Here is a 17,812-nt window from a genome sequence, read left to right on the forward strand (position 1 = left end):
GCCATATTAAATAGATTTTCAAAATATATGTATTACCACTGTTGAAAGGATTGGTAATTTGAACTAATTTTAGATAATGAATATTGCAAATCATGTTCAAGTGATAATAGAAAGGAAAATGGTCATTTGAACTACTTTAAATCAATAAGCACTACAGAAATTGTTTAAATATTTGAAATCATCATTGAGGAATTAAAGAAATAATTATTAGAACTACTAGTGGATAAAGAGATATCCTCTAATAGATATTCAAAATAAAATTTTGCAAAATATTTTTCTGTAGCCGTCATTAAGTGAAATAAGAGTGAAGTTCAAGAAATTATCATTTGAACTAATTATAGCTTAAAGGAATATTGCAATTTGTTTTTGGACGAAAAAAGCAAAGATTAATATGAAAACGGTTATTCGAACTACTTTACAACTATTAGCAATAAAATAAGTACAGATATTGTGAAAATTAATAATATTTGGAGCTATCACTGTTTATGAGGAATAAGAGTAGAAGAAATGATCATTTGAACTACTTGTGGGCACTAAGATACCTTATTGCTTATATATTAAAAATCGAATGATGCGCAAAGACTGAATATTTTTCTGTAGCCTTCGTTGAATAGAATGAGAGTAAATTGATGTTTCAGAAATGGTCATTTGAATTAATTTTAAGTTAAAGACTATTGCAAATTGTTCTAAGACAAATGATGAAACGATCGATAGAAAAAAGTTCATTTGAACTACTTTACAACAACTAGCACTATCAAAAATAACTACAGAGATTGTATAAATTGATAATATTTGAAATTATCACAACAAATATGTTTCTATAAAAGAAATAAAAGTGGATTTTTGTAAAAGAAATGGTGATTTGAACTATTTTTAAGGTTGTGACAAAGATTAAGAAACAATAATCATTTGAAGACCTGTTTCAACTTGTGTTTAGATAAAAGATGAATAGGGAGAAAGATCATTTGAACTACTTCGTATTAATTAATACTAGCAAAAATTACCAAATCACTGTGAATATTTTTCTGTTCAAAATAGAAAAAAAGGTGTAAATATTTTCCTGTAAGAGGAATGAGAGCGGATTGTTTTAGAAATATTTGAGCTACTTTGCTCAAATAAACGACTACTGCGGTTATTGTTGAAAGGAAGATAATTAGGAAGCAGTAATTTGAACTACTTTTGGATTCTGACTTTATGAGATAAAAGATTAATAAGAAACTGAGCATTTGAACGACTTTACAAGAATTGAGACTATCAAAAATGACCACAAACATTGTGTGAATTAATAAAATTTGGAACCAATAAAAGCGGATTGTTTGTTTTAAAAATGAACATTTGAACTACTATTTTCAAGTTAATGCCTACTGCGTTTATTGTTAAAAAGAAAGTAATGAGGAAGTAAGCATTTGAACTACTGTTTTTAGAATATAAAAGATGAACAAGTAAAGGGACATTTGAACTACTTTAGAGAGATTAAAGCAAAAGTGACTACAAGTGTTGGGTACAACGAAAGAATACTATTCAGTACAACCACGTATTTAAACGGAAATTTTGAAAATAAAAAGGGGGTGGGGGAGAGAAAGATAAGATTGTGAATTTGTTTGTCTACCAATACCCCCACCAACTTATTTACCTGACTTTTCGTATCGCCTTTGGTCGACACGGGTGATGCGTCCCTTTGTTTAGGCGGGGCGCTAAGTTGCGCCTTAAGTATCGGCGAGGCGGGAGACGGCGCAGACGCGGCGACGTCGGTTCCCGTCCCGTTATTGTCCGCCACCACGGTCAGCGCGTTTCCCTGTCCCTGAGACGTTAATAAAATTGGTTGTACTGACGATTTTCGACGTACTTGTTGAATTTTCGGGGCGGGAGACGGGATAAATACGGAGGGTTTAGTTTGGGGCGTTGCAGATGGCGGGATATTGATTATGAGGGGTTTGTCTCGCACCTTGATACCGTCGTAAAACTGGGGGTCGGACGAATTCGATTGTTTCATGGGATTCGGTCCCACTGTGCCACCAAAAATAGATCTGCAAAAAAAATAATCGTAAAGTCATTTGGATACCGAACATGACTTTTTTTTTAAGACCAAAAACTAGAAACCCGATCAATTAGACAAAGTATTCTGCTTTATATGAAATTATTGCAGATTATAAGGAAAATTTGTGGTAAATATCTGATATTATTATGGGGCTGAAAATAGGCGCTTTAAAATGATTATCAATCGACCATATAATGAGAAAATCTCTAATTCTAATTATTTCTTCATACTTTAGAAACGGCCTTTTGAACTACTATGTTAATGCCTAACCCTAAAAGGAAAAAGAACGTTTGAACTACTTTATATACAAATACTGTTTGAATTTGTATGATTTGGAACTATCATTAATGAAAATGAGACACTCCAATAAATATAGAATAAATCAAGGGGAAAAGCTGTGAAAAATTTTCTTCGCCCACAATTGAGAGAATAAGAGTGGATCCCTACTTTAGAAATGGTCATTTGAACTATTATTTTTAAGGTAAATGCCTAGCGTTATAGGAAAAGGGACATTTGAACTACCTTATATAAGAATATCTACAAAAATTGTGCAAATGTATAAAAAACAATAGGAAAATGTTGATTCAAGCTGATTTTATTTGAATAGTTTTCTTAAAAAGCTACATCTAATCTAATTTTTCATTAACAATAAAATTAAGAATGGAAAAAAACTTATTTTAGTTTTTTTAATGGTATGAAAAATATGAATATTTGTCTTTGATTAGAATTAGAGGAATAAGAGTCAACTGTTGATTTAGTAATGGTCATTTGAGAACTACAGAAGTTGAAACGAAATTGAGAAATTAATAGGACAGTGGTAATTTGAACTACTTTACATAAATCAACATTAATCAAAGCTGTTTGAATGAATTTATAAGATTTGCAAATATCAGTAAAAGAAAATGAGAGTATTTGAACTACTATTTGAAGGTAAAATCCTACTGCTAATAGGAAAAGGGTCATTTGAACTACTTTATACAAAAATATCTATGAAGATAATGCAAATTTTCCTCAAACTGCTACATTCTATCTAATTATTCATAACCCATAAAATTGAAAATGATTAATTCTTAATAACACCATAGAACCTATTAATATTTATCTTTGATTGACATAAGATGAATTTAAGTAGATCGCTGCTTTAGAAATGGTCATTTGAACTACTTTCAGTGAAATCATTAGAGCAGTTGGAAAACTAATATGACACTGGTCATTTAAACTACTTTACTCAAATGAAAACTAATAAAAACTGAATTTATATGATTTCAAACCATATATGACGGACAACAAGATAATTTAGTAAATATTGAATGTAGAGTTTTTGTTTATAATAAATTATGAGGGAAAGCTGTAAAAAATTTTCTACATTCACAATCGAAAGCATGAGAGTGATTTGCTACTTTAGAAACGGCCATTTCAACAATTTTTTTGATAAATGCCAAGCGCTAATAGGAAAAGGGTCATTTGAACTACTTTATACTAGAAAATCTACAAAGAGTGTATAAATTTCTAGGAAATAATAAAAAAAACGTAGATATAATTTAGTTTCATGTAAATAACTATTTTATCATATTAAAGTGATTATTATTCATAAATATTCAAAAATAAATTATTGAATTACAAACTAAATGAAAATTTATCAAAAAAAAATTTTTTCTAGGTTCTAATAATGAACTCACCGTACACATCTTGGAAAATGTAAGGGCGATATGACCCCCTTTCTTCCAATAGTCGAACAAGAATTCAAATAGTGCTTATAAAGTTCCTGATGATCGACTTTACCATTTGCGCAGGGTTCATAAGTCGCCCTTAACCAAGCCAATGCAAACTGTTCATTTTCGTGTATGACCTGTTGATGGGCGTGCTGTTGTTGAATCAACTGTTGAGGCGTCATGATCGTTGACGTAGATTGAATTACAGAAGATGTAGAAGGTGTTGCTGTTCCCCCCCCAAAAAAAAAAATTAAAACGGCTAATAAATTAAAGGTGAATGAATAAACTGACCTGTTGTAACCACTGGTGTGGGAGTGATAGGCAAAAGCCTCTGAGGTACTATAGGTACTTGTCTCACGGGCGTACTAGGTGCTGATTTCGGAGTAGGACTGCTACTACTAACCACTGGGGTGAGAGTTGAAGTTGTAACGACAGTCATATTCGAATTGATAGTAGTAAATGTTGAACTGGATGATGATACTGTTAAGGTTGCAGTTACAGTTGACACTGTTTGAGTTTGGGTCTGATTTGTTTGTGACTGGGTAGTATTTTGAACCTAATAGTCAAAATATGATTAATTGAATTAAGTTGTCTGTTTGACCTACTTCGGTATAATATTTTCATAAAGATAGAAGTATGTCAAATCATCAAATTTTTACATATTGTTTTAAGCAGATTTTTATATGAAAAAAGATCTGAAATCAAAATGAAACATTTTGACCATTTTTACAGTGAAATGTCAAATATAATTCAGGGAACTTTGAAACTCATGAAAAACTATTTTTTTCTAAATGAAAGCAAAAAGCAATGGATTTATTATTAGGCTACTATTGACAAAATAGAAGTATATAATTATGAACGAATATTATGTTATATGTTAAACATATGTTATATGTCTCAATGAAAGAAAACAGATAGGATAATGATCATTTGAGCTACTTTACATGAATTAAATCTAACAACAATGACTGCAAAGAGCATTGAGATAGCAAATACCCTAAAAGGCTCAGAACATTTGTTTTAGATCATTTGAACTACTATTTTTGAATACATGCCTACTGCAGTTATTGTTATAAAAAATAAGAAAGCAGTCATTTGAACTACTTTTGGATTCCATTACAGGACTTAGGAATTGGAAAATATATAAATAAGCATTGTGTAAGTTGATAAATAGGTTGCATTTCAGGTCTTTTTGAGAAACTTGTTTCAGAAATGATCATTCAAACAACTATTTTTGAGTGAATTCCTACTGCGTTTAGTTAAAAAGAAAATAATAAGGAAGTAGTCATTTGAACTGCTTTTGCATTCAGTCTTTAAGAGTAACAAAAATGACTACAAAATTTGTTGAATTAATAAAATTTGCAACCATCACTGTAAATATTTTTTGGTTGTTCAAAATCAAAAAATGATTGTAAATATTTTCCTGTGACAAGAATGAGAGCGGATTGTTTGTTTGTTTTTAGAAAAGATCATTTGAACAACTATTCTTGAATAAATGTCTACTGAAATTATTATTAAAAGGAACATAACAAGAAATTGACCATTTGAACTATTGTAAGATTTAATTACAGATTTAACAAACGGATCAAGAAGCATTATGTATGTTGACAAGAAATAAATAAATTAGGTTGCATTACTGGTCTTTTTGAGAAACATTTGTTTCGGAAATGATCGTTTGAACTACTATTTTTAAATAAATGTTTACAGAAGTTATTATTAAATGGAACATAAGAAGAAATCGGCCATTTGAACTACTGTAAGATTTAATTACAGAATTAAATGACAAGGGATAATTAAAACTGTTTTAAGACATTTTGAATCTAATGACTCGAAATAGAATTAATCGAATCTATTCTATATAAAAATAAAATAAATGTTCATACCTGAGCCTGCTGGCTGGTACCACTAGGTAAAGTTTCCACCAATTTCATCCCGATACAAGCTTTAGGACCGTAACTTTTACCTTCAACCGTTATTAAAGCCACCAAAGTGTCAATAACACCGTGATTAACGATAATATAATTACAAGATTTTTCACCCAAAGAAGACAAAGAATATAAACATTCCAAAGTATAAATTAACAACATGACATCGTGTAAAGTTAAAAAGGAACAAACGTTCGTATAAACTTGTTTCTGCAAAGATTTTTGCATCACTTCTTCGTTCTGTTCGTTTTGACTCAATTTATTCAAAACTTCCAAAGAAGATATGCAAGCGGCTCGATCCTGGCTCTTCAAACCGTCCGTAACGATTTTCAACAATTTAGCTGCTAAAATGTCACTTTGCAAATCTCTCACTATAAATTCCGATGCTATATTACTGAGCATATCCGTACCGAGATTCTTCAGAACGTTCCAACGCGATATACTACACAATAACAAAAATCTAACGAAACAACTATTCTTCACTAATACCGGTACGTTTTCCTCGATGAAACTGAGGTTCCTCAATATGGTGGCGATTTGTAATACCCTTTGACCTATATAATCCTGCGTACCCAAATTCCTTTTTAAACAAAACAGTTCACTATCTTCAGGATTCAGTTTTAATTTGAAAGTATCACATGTTTCTTCGACGATCTCACAATCTACACTGTCTGTTGTTTCTTTTTGTTGATTGTTCGTGGAAACGTCGATGGTTATTGAACCTGCTGCTTTTTCTTCTACTTCTTCTTCTTCTTCTTGACCGAGTATGAGGGAAGAAGAACTTGTTTTCGTGGTTGTTTCGGAATCTAATGCTTTGAATATGGCTTCGTTTGTCAGATCGAGGTATTCCGACGATTCGAGGACATCTTTCCAAAAATTATGGATGGGTTTCTTCCTGACCACGTTGTAAAAATGGATGAACAATTTCCTCAAGGAACCTAAAAAATATAAATTAGAATAATGCGATTATTTTGTCCGATAAGTACTTACTATGACTGAAAACTCCGGCGTGTGCTAGCAGGTAATTGATCAAACGTGGATGTTTTTCTAGCTTCAAAGTATGTTTTCCATCATTGGAGAGTAACGTGCATACGTTGATGGCGAAATCTTGTTCGTTCGGTAATGGAGATATCAAGGATAAAGAGAGTCGATCGTAATCGGATTGCTTGTACAAGTTAGTAGAAAGATGGTTGTGTTCCCTGTTGATTTCTATAAAAAAACACCATAAAAATTTTATATCCGTTTTAATACACAAGGTGAATCATGAGAAACTTTACATATTTCCACCATATGTGGAATTTTTACAAAGTATCATTGAGTTCGTCGGGAAATTTTAGAAAGTGATAAGAATTACGAAAAAGCTTTGGGAAATTTTCAAAAAGAGACAAACATTAAATAAAAGCGTCGGAATTTTTCGGAAACCTACAGAAATTTAAAGTATAACGTCGGTATTTTTTGAAAACTGCCAAAAATTTTTGCAAAAATGGAAAATTTTCAGAGAGAAAAAATGGAGAAAAGTGTTGGGATTTTCAGGAAACCTACAAAAATTTTTATAAGAACGTAAAAATGTTTTAGAAAATATCAATGATTTTTAAAAATGTCAGAAATTTCTGAAAAACGTTAGGAATATCAAAAAATACCAAATTTTTAGTAAATTTTTTGGAAAACCGTCAGAAAATTTTATTTTCAAAAAATATCAAATTTTCAGTAAAACCTCGGAATTTTTTGGAAACCTTCATAAAATTTTGCAAAAAATGGAAAATTTTCATAGAGGAAAAAAATTGATGAAAAGCGTTGGGATTTTTCGAAAACATACAAAAATTTTCACAAAAATGTGAAAGTTTTTTTGGAAAATATCTATAGTTTTTGATAAAAATTATCAGAAATTTCTAGAAAAACCTTAGAATTTTCAAAAAATATTGAATTTTTAGCAAAACGTCGGGATTTTTTGAAAACGGTGAGAAATTTTCAGAGGGAAAAAATTGATGAAAAACATCGGGATTTTAAGGAAACCTAGAAAAATTTTAACAAAAACGTGAAAGTTTTTGAGAAAATATCGATGGTTTTTGAAAATGTCAGAAATTTTTAGAAAAACCTTAAAATTTTCAAAAAATATCAAATTTTCAGTAAAACCTCGGAATTTTTCGAAAACCGTCAGAAATATTTGCAAAAATTTCAGAAAGATATAAAAATGAAGAAAAAGCGTCGGGATCATTTGGAAACCTACAAAAATTTTCATTATCGTTAAAAATTTCACTATTTACCTGTTACATTATGTTGGGAGTAATTGTAGGAACAAGGTACTGAATGTAGAGATCTCGCGGACCAGCGCTTATGTCTGCTTTCTTCGTCGTCGTCACTGGCACGATCTGCATCTTCATGGAGGAAATGTACCTTCTCCCATCGGTCCAAATATCTAGAATAAATCCATAACTTCATTTAATAACACACACACTACCGGTCAACAGTTTTCGTCCACCCCATAATCCATAAACGCGACGTGATTCATACTTTTTGAACCTGTCAAGTCCAAATACGAATTGTCGATGAACCACCAGAAGTTTTTGCAACTGAAAACGTTCAGAACGGTTCTAAAAACCACAACCGCTCAAGATAAACGTTTTGAAATGATCAGCACGTGAGCAGCGACTCACGCGCCCAGATATAACACCTCAGATCAACGAATCTTTGAGCACTTCTACAGTGAAAAGGAAATTGAAATATGCTAACCTCTTTTAAGAAGTAGAAATAAATTTAAGAGGTTGCAGTGGGTTGAAGAACATCAAAATTGGACGCACGAAGAGTGGTAGAGAGTTTTATAGAGCGATGAATCAAAGTTTGAGGTTTTTAGAGACTAGGAAAAGAGTGTTTGCGCGCAGGTGATGATTTGAAGTTGTTTTGGAGAAAAACCGACTGGAGACCTTATTTTTTGTGTATCACGCAAACTGTAGGGTGAACGAATTGTATTTTTCGTTCTAATCCAAGGATATAAAGACAAAGATTGAACAAAAACAAAAATAAAAAAGATATTTACGAATTTTTTTCTTTTCGTTCTGAATCTCTAAGATACCAAAAAGAAATTTAACGTCATTAAAGAACAAATAATATTAAATGAGTTTAATTATTTCGAAAATAGTATTTGATATTTCAATATCAGGAAAAAATTTGAAGAAACAGTTTATGATTTTCAAAATACTAACGATTCAGCGTCAACAAATTATTTTGAGCATTCGAAATACGGTAAATACACTGCCCAAAATAATTATTCAAGAAATTTACGGGATCTAATAAAATAGATTTGTAGCTAACGCAAAATCAAATCTCGACGTTGTAGAGGGCGCGTCGAGAGTGGGGAGAAGCGTATTATTAAACGCAAAACTCTCAGTAGTAGAATGTAGAGTTGAGTAACGAGCAGGGTCGCGTCGTCGGCAGTAAAGGATCGTGCGAGAGGCAGGAGATACCGACAGTTATCTACTCGTATAAGCTTGACACTGACCTAGCCCAAAATGTAATCGGTTCAGCTTGACTCCTCCGACTGCGACTGTTTTGTATATTTCGTTGGTGACCATCGTATGATGATAATGAAACTACTTCGTGACGACAACGACGACGCCGCCGTGGCCGATTGGTTCAAACTAATACAACGTTTCTTTTTTTACGTTAATTGTTATATAACTAACGAAAAAAATACGCGGAAAACGGTTATTTGATAATACGATTTTCATAGAAGTTGAATACGATGAAAATTATTATTTTTTTTCTAAATTTGCTCTCTAAAATCAAAAAAAATAAAGGATTTTTTTCGAATAAAACTCTAAGCACAGAAGGCACTGTAAATCCTGCAGCTCGCGAACCATATGGGGCTTTTTGAACGTGAAACTGGATGGTTTCAGTTCCATACATATAAAAAGATTGAGCGCTTCTAAAGCTTGCTAAAATGTCTTCTAATGCAGCATATCACAATTTTCTTCTACCCTATCAATTACTTTCATTAGATTTTTCTTTTTCTCCGATATTGGTCTTTCCAAGATCCAAAAGACGACCTTCTGGGGTTGCTACCGCTCTAAAGACTTGGAGGATTGTTAGGCAAAGAAGACACAGTAAATCAAGCAGTTCGCAAACCATATGGGGCTTTTTGAACGTGAAGCTGGATGGTTTTCAGTTCCATACGGAAATATTATCGATTTTATAAAAAAAAATCGTCTATTGACGATAATAATATTTAGGCATCGATTCTATCTGTTTCGTGGTTTCAAAAACCAACCAAATATAAAAATATCGAGTTCCAAAGTTTGCTAAAATATCTTCTAATGCAGCATATCTCAATTTTCTTCTACCTAATCAATTGCTTTCATTAGATTTTTGTCGGATATAAGTCTTCCCAAGTTCCAAAAGTAGAGCTTTTGGGATTGCTACCGATCTAGGGACTTGGAGGATTGTTATGCAAAGAAGACACTCCATATCTGATCCTGATCACTTTTCTTTTGTCAGATATTTGTCTTCCCAAGGTCCAAAAGAAGAGCTTCGCTCTCGGAACCAACTAGACGGATATTCTTCAGAAGAAAATAAACCACGAAATTCCAAAGTTTCACTGCATAATACACCAAGATGTGATCGAATATTTCCGGCCGAAATAGTTGAGGTTATGAATTCGGTGATTAAAATTTTTAACTGCATCTTATCAAAAGCATTCTAACAACGCCAGTTTGGAGGATTTTTAAACGAAATGGATCATCAGATACAGCAAAAAAAGGGTTTCACTAAACATATCGCTCCCCTACCCTCTACTCATTCAATTTCGATATAAAAACTTATTGTTCACATGAAATTAGGGTTAATTGTAAATTTAAGCAAATTTATTTTTAGATTAGGTCTTTCGTGTCCCTTGGAAAAAGATATTGAAAATATACGTAAACGTCTTTTGAAACGTGCTTGGAAATTCAAACTACCCCGTGTGGAATTTCACTCGATATCTAATTTAAAAAAAAATCGATTTCAAAACGAACGATGCGCGTCAACGCGAAAATGATCTTTTTTTAACATCCAAATTTTCGAAACAAGCGTTTAAAAAGTTTTATTCCTCCCAATCTCCAATTTTTGGTAGTAAAATTATGTTGTTTAGTTTATAAAAAAAATTTTCAACGTCAACGAAAACTACAAGTGAAAAAACTAAATCGAAATTCCTGGCACAACACGTGATAAATAAACGAACTCCAAAAAGAGAAGATTCCATCGGATACAATTCATTTCGCGTGCGGTGTCTCCGGGATGGGGTTGCCAAATGTTTTCTAGCATACTACGTTCTTAGTCATCTCGTATCAGACGTAGACAAACACGCCGGCCGGTGTTTGTAGTATGTACGACCTTGAACGCCCAATTGCATAGACACTGCAACTTGGAATCTCCCATGTAACAGGCCCCAGATATTATGCGTTTATTCCGTAGTAGTGTATCGAGCTTGGGCTAGACCGATCGGAGACGGGAGGTTTGCGTCAACTCGATCAACAACAAAAAATTTTAGTTATCAACCAGCCGGCTCTGATAACACCGCCGCCGAGAGAAACGTTGGATCGCAGACAAATCTAGTGGATAAATCCGAAGCGCTCCAAACCCGACGTAATTTTGGTATTATTAGATAATACCCTGTATATCAATTGTAGTAAAATGTTTTAAGAGATATCAAAAAGATTTTTTGAAGAAATAGATCGAAACGTCAAATTTTTTTAAATGTTTCGATTACATTTTGATGGTATACGAGGTGTGTAAAATTTAACAAGAAAATACTGGAAATTATTTCGGAAATATAATCGAAGGAAGAAACAACTGCTTTCCTGGCTAACACCTCGACGAATATTGAATTACATCTCCTTTGAAGGGCGTGATGTTCATCGACTTTTCTGTCGACGTACCCCGTGGACTGCAACGTGAAAAATTTTCATCCACCAAGAGCTTTGGCAATAGAAAACGTTCAGGTCGGCCTCGAAAAACCACAAACCCAGAGATAGCAGCTCAGATCAATGAATATCTGAGTATTCCTACAATGAAAAAATGATTAGAAGCTGGCTCTTTTTGGAAAGGAGGCTGTGAAGTTAGAATGTTCTAAAAAGTTCTAGAAATTTCAAGTGTAAATTATTTTAATCGATTTATAGTATTCTAGAAACGTCGCGAATGATCTGGAAAGTTCCAAAATGTGTGCAAACTATTGTATCGGATTTAGGAAGTTCTAGAAATTTCCCGAATAATCTGAAAAGTTCTAAAATGAGTCTAAATGATTAAGATGGATCAAAAATGTTCGAGAAAGGTCTAGAAACTTCCCGAATGATCTAGAAAGTTTTAAAATGATTTCAATTTATTATGATGGATCTAAAAGGTTCGAGAAACTTCCCAAATGATCTGGAAAGTTATAGAAACTTCCCGAATAACCTGAAAAGTTCTAAAATGAGTCCAAATGATTAAGATAGATCTAAAATGTTTGAGTAAGTTCTAGAAACTTCCCGAATGATCTGGAAAGTTCTAAGATGAGTGCAAACTATTGTAATTGATTTATATTGTTTTAGAGAGTTCTATAAATTGTTGGATCGATCTGGAAAGATCCAAAATGTGTAAGTATTGATCTAAAAGAACGAAATCGAAGTGATTGACTGTTCGTCAGTTAAATCGTATTTGCAATCGATTTAAGATTGGAATTGGAAATCAAAAGTAAACAGTTACAAAGGAAAATAGCAAATTATTTGAATAACCGGCAACACTGAAAGCGAATTTTTACCAAACAAACTCACTTAAGAGACACACCCAAAATTATAGTGTCCAACACTCATTTCATAAACCAAATTATCATCTTCAGAGATTGTTGGTTGTTTTAAATTCAAATTCTGAAGACGATAATTTGGTTATAAAAGCACGCGTCAGACAGAAAAAATCTTTGTTGGTCATGGTGTAGCCCCGTCTGTAAGCTGAAAAGAACGAGGTTGTTCCATGACAATCTTTAATCTAGGAGGGGTGTATCAACAATTTTTAATATAATATAAAAATTGTCTTCTTAAACCTCCAATTGGTTATTTGATGCTGGGAAAAAAATTTTGTTCGTCGCTAAATGTCTTAAATTTTCAAAAAACAATTTTTTTTCATAATAACTTGGAAAAAAAACAATCAATTAAATTTAAACATATGTCATATGATTAGAAACACCAATCTGCTACGAGTGACGTCACTAAATAGTAAATACTCGATGCAGTTGAATTGACGCCATTTAATTCACTTTGTTTTGGTGATCAGTGGAGCAGACGACTTTCTAGTCTTATTTTTTTTAATTTTAAGTTTCAAAAGACATTTTAAAACACAAAAACGTTTGTGTTTTAACGAGCGTTTTAGCAGGAAGTTTAAACAGAAAAATTAATTTTTGTACTTGAATTTTGTATGTCAAATTGAAGGTAGGTACATTTATATCATTTAAAAAACTTTTTCCAAATTATACACCTCTATCCCCAACTATAAAGGACATTTAAAAAAATTGCAGAACTATTTTTGTCGCGTGATACATTAGGTTATTTTTGTGTCCTTTCAATCGTTTAGTTTGAATTTTGACCATTTTTCAATTAATTTCGAGAATTTATAAAAACTATCAAAACGTTGTAAAAAAAATACTAACCTCAAATATGTTTGTTTGATAGCAACACATCCATTAACGCAGGACGAAGGAAGCTTCAAGAGGGGTAAAATTTCGGACCAGGTGTTCTTCGAGTTGACCTGAAATTAAATAAGAAACTTCAAACATTCCTTTTTTTTCCCATTCGTACGAAAAATCACGAGATTTGATCAAAAACTAAAATATAATTGTGTCTTATAATTTAGATCCACGCCGGACCTGTCCCCTCGAAAAGAATTCGTATTTTACTATATTTAGAACGCACTAAGTTTAATTTCCAAAAATTTTTCTATCTATCAAAAAGTCACTTAACGATCACCTATCGGGATTTTCTTCAAAAACAGTGAAAACGTACAAAAGAAAATTAACCTGTTATAAAAATTACTAGAAAATTTAGTTTGTATAGAAAAACAAAACGATTATTAACTAATTATAAAAAGAAACAAAAAATGCGAAATTTCGTATTCCAAACAAAACTGATAAATATAGAAATCAAGAAGAGATATCTACATAAGGTTCAAACTGCAGACAAGCAGATTTACCGTCAGAAATAATGTCGACGTTGCCAAATTGCAAAAGAATTATAGTTTAAAAAATTATATGCTTAACAATGAGAAAATAATTTCAAGACGATGTTTTTTTTGAGAAGTAAAAATAAGTAAAACAAAAATTGTGACTGAGTTTGCTTACTGAAAATGTATCTTAAATAATTACTTATTACCATAATTACCAAACCGTTTGAGTATTATCGCAATTTTTGTTTGAGGAAAGACTGTTTAAAAAAAATTTTTATTTATTCGAAATATTGTTACAATCCTGTACATAAAATTAATGAAAACTACTTATGTTTGGATACACTCAAAAAATTTGTCGTATATTCCGTTATAATAAATACAACTGACAACGCCGAACGCAGTTTCCGATCTATCGCGATTGCCAAAACGGAGCACGCGCTCTCGTATGGCAACACCTTGCCGCTTTGCGTTTTGCTATGATTCGGATAATAACGAAAAAAACGAGACGATACGATTTGATTTTTTAATACCAGTAAACGCTTATTTCACTCGTTTAGCGCAGCGTTGCCAAACGTATGTATATTTGGAATTAATCACTTTATTTTTTTGATTAAATATGTGTTAATGATTAATTCGTTGATTAAAATCGGGGAGATTAAACAAATATTCAATTCAATTGATGCAGTTACTTAAACAATTCATATGAAATTACATTAGAAAAAAAATTGGTACATGATAAATGAAAAAAGTGGCAACGTCGTAATAGGCGGAAACTGATGTACGACTTGTCAACAGTTTGGTTATTACGAAGACATACTAATATTTCATACAGTTGTTGTATTTAGTTGTTACGGTTGACATCATCGAATCAAGAAAAAACATTAGGTAGAAAAAATATTACAAATCATTCGTAAAAGTCTTTAAAGTTCACGAAAATGAATTTTTCGATGTATTGATGGAGGCAAAACGAATTGTTTTTATGCAAAGAAAATCTCATTTTCCAAGGAAAATTTCAGTGCAAACCCAAGGATTTCTCCACGAAGCGTAAGGACTTTTTTAGTCTATGTCTTCTTCAAAATTATATTTCAAATGTAATGGATTCTTATGATCAATTTAAAGATATATACGAGGAAGAATGAACAAATAGAACTTTTTACTCCTTTTTTTACTGGAGCTCAATTTTAGTAATGAATTTTTTTTATTGGAAAATGGTGCATCTGACGGAAAATGTACTTTTCAAATTGACAAATACTAAAGTTCGAAGACGCCACGTTGTTTAGTATTGTTTGGAAGCTATCAAGTTTAAAAATATTTTGATAATTTGGTAACAAAATCAATTTTCAAGGATCTAAGATACAAGCAAATTAAAAAAATTGTCAAGAATTAATTATATAATTAAGAATATTGTTTCGAAGAAGTCCAAGACATGGGCTGAAGCTGGTCCTGTCCGGTTATAATGGAATTCTAAAATTTGGCGAATACGTCGAATCATTTGATGTTTGTCTTTAATATTGATCTTTATGAACAGTTTGTTTTTTTTTAAAGTAATTTCTAGAAAGGTTTTATTTATTTATTTATTTGTGTTTCTTTACTTTCTAGAAATGTCGTTTCTGCTATATATATCGAGCATGTTTAGCGGAGTAATAAGTTAAATCTACCGTAGTGTTTAAATAATAAAATAGAATAAATAAATAAGAAAAGCAAAACAACAAAATAAATATTTTTGTGAATTCATTCGAAATTGTATCGCTTAAAAAAAAAGAAATACGAACAAGTTTTTCGGGGTTATTGAACTTTCTGTAATGTCGTATAGCGACTGTTTGATATACAAGAGAGAAGAACCTGCTACCGCGAACGAAAAACCGAACTATGAACGCGACCTGTATCAGCTATCGTATATTTTCGTCTAATTCCCGACAATGCGCGATTTCGAGTGGTTTTATGTGATCCGATCAATGTAATCGTGCGGGAGTTGAAACATTTTATTTTTTTTTTCTGGATGTTGCCATACAATCTCGGTGGATAAACGGAAATAGCTACAGAAGAAAAAAAAAAACCGGGTGGTGTCAACGATAAATATACCAAAAATGATTATACAGGGTGATTGATTAGTGCGATACGAGTTCAGTTCGTCCTTTGAAGGATTATAGCCGTAATTATTAACAAGAATCCAGAATGTTGTGTATATTTGCGATCAGTTCGACTTTCCCGTTATAATAATAAAGGGTTGCTATGTGTTCTACGGGGGTATTTAAAAAGTTATAAGCAATTTTTCCTAAATACCTTTCAAAATGGAAAAGAATAATTCAAGAATGAAGATCTGTTGAGGACAAAGCAATCGAATAGTATTTATTTATTTTCTTAATATTCATATAATCTGATACAGGGTGAATCAAAGCACTTATACATGGTTTTCTAGGTTTTTCAAACTTTTTTTTGCTAGTTTTTGAGATATTTTGATTTTTCTGTACAAAACAATGATTATAAAATCAACCAATAAGTCGTGTGACTGACACACAGATCCATATGAAGTACCAATTTTTAAAAAACTATGTATAACATTTCATAATATTTCGGTGAACGTGTCGGTCGTTCAATTGAGGTGGTTACGTTAGGTTAGGTTAGGTTACATCAAAAAAGACCACAAATTGGTTATATCTAATCGTAAATTGAAATTTTATAACCCTGAGTAGTGTTTGGTAATGTTTACACGTAATAAATCGGATCTTTTGTATCGATATGAGACAATGGATCGATCACTTCACTTCGGAATCAAAACGATCATCATCTGATTGGACTGCAGCCGTTGAACAACGTCCGATGCGACCAAAAGCACAACAGTCTACTGGGAAAGTTATGGCTTCTGTATTTTAGGACCAACATGGAGAGCCAATCAACCGAATACTACATAGAGTTATTGGAACGCAAAAATAAAGTAAAAACGGCATCATAAGCCGAAGAAAAAACTACTGTTTCATCAAGACAATGTACCGATTCACAAGTCGATGGTAACGATGGTAAAATTACACTTGATCAACCGTATAGTTCAGATATGACCCCCAGTGACTACTAAAAAAATTCAGTTCAAATGGAGAAGCAATTGCTAGAACTGAAGCCTATTTTGAAGCAAAAGACAAATTTTTCTACGAGCACAAAAAATGACATCTTATTATTTAATTATGTGACCCAGATCTCCCCCAACATGTTACAAACCACAACAGGATAGAGATCGGATCGGGGGGAACAATTTTATTTTTTAATTTGCAATTTTTTTAATGAAGAATGCTTTTTTTAATTGAAATTATTAAAGAAATTAGAAAAAAATTAATAAAAGTTGAAACATACCCAAAAATTTTCGAAATTAATGAAGAAAACGTCGATTATGAGATGTTTTAGCAAAATCGTTATTAAATTTTTAATAATATATAGTTTATTCAAAAATTGGCGATAGAAATTTCCAAAACAAAATATTCAATTTCGTTCATTTTAAATAATTTTTTTTTTGATAAAAATGTTGAGCGAAAATCATTTTTTTCTACCACTATTCGTATTCGAATTAAAAAATTTCATAAAAAATTGGACGTATCGTATATTAATATATTTTACTTAAACACAATTTTTTTCTACAACTGAATGCTACTCTGAGGATTCACCTAACGCGGTTACGTGTTCAATGATTCACCTTTCGCATACGTGTACCGAACGACTTGGATATATGATCGAGAAATGCACAGTATACACCTACAGTAAATAAACTAGACCTGACCCTGCGTGTGCATCAACACCAAACGATTGCTCTGCTATATTAGCACGTTACATAGAAACAGGTGGTATCTGAACGATTGTTGTGGCGGGAGAAACGAGACGGAAGACTAATTTTGAAAATTTATCAACAATAATAAAACAGAAAATAATATACCAAATTCACGTTAATTTACACAAAATTTATAAATTTACAAACGAAAAATTTTATATCA

At 31.9% G+C, this 17,812-nt stretch overlaps 1 protein-coding gene across 10 annotated transcripts in view; it reads right to left on the bottom strand.

The window, feature by feature from the left end:
• The window catches only part of LOC130903548 (AT-rich interactive domain-containing protein 2), a 35,057-nt gene that overhangs the window by 11,978 nt on the left and 5,267 nt on the right, over positions 1–17,812 (bottom strand). For 6 of the 10 annotated variants that reach the window (XM_057815718.1, XM_057815711.1, XM_057815708.1 and 3 more), the window contains exons 3-9: positions 13,324–13,421; positions 7,940–8,091; positions 6,666–6,884; positions 5,634–6,613; positions 4,042–4,306; positions 3,718–3,976; positions 1,634–2,027 (exon numbers count right to left, since the gene is read on the bottom strand). In XM_057815718.1, coding sequence (XP_057671701.1) covers positions 1,634–2,027; positions 3,718–3,976; positions 4,042–4,306; positions 5,634–6,613; positions 6,666–6,884; positions 7,940–8,091; positions 13,324–13,421 — 2,367 coding nt within the window. The remainder of the gene's footprint in view (positions 1–1,633; positions 2,028–3,717; positions 3,977–4,041; positions 4,307–5,633; positions 6,614–6,665; positions 6,885–7,939; positions 8,092–13,323; positions 13,422–17,812) is intronic. The other 4 variants (XM_057815715.1, XM_057815716.1, XM_057815713.1 and 1 more) reach the window with 1 other exon arrangement.

This window comes from Diorhabda carinulata, chromosome 2 (assembly GCF_026250575.1).
Source record: "Diorhabda carinulata isolate Delta chromosome 2, icDioCari1.1, whole genome shotgun sequence".
Taxonomy (NCBI): domain Eukaryota; kingdom Metazoa; phylum Arthropoda; class Insecta; order Coleoptera; family Chrysomelidae; genus Diorhabda; species Diorhabda carinulata.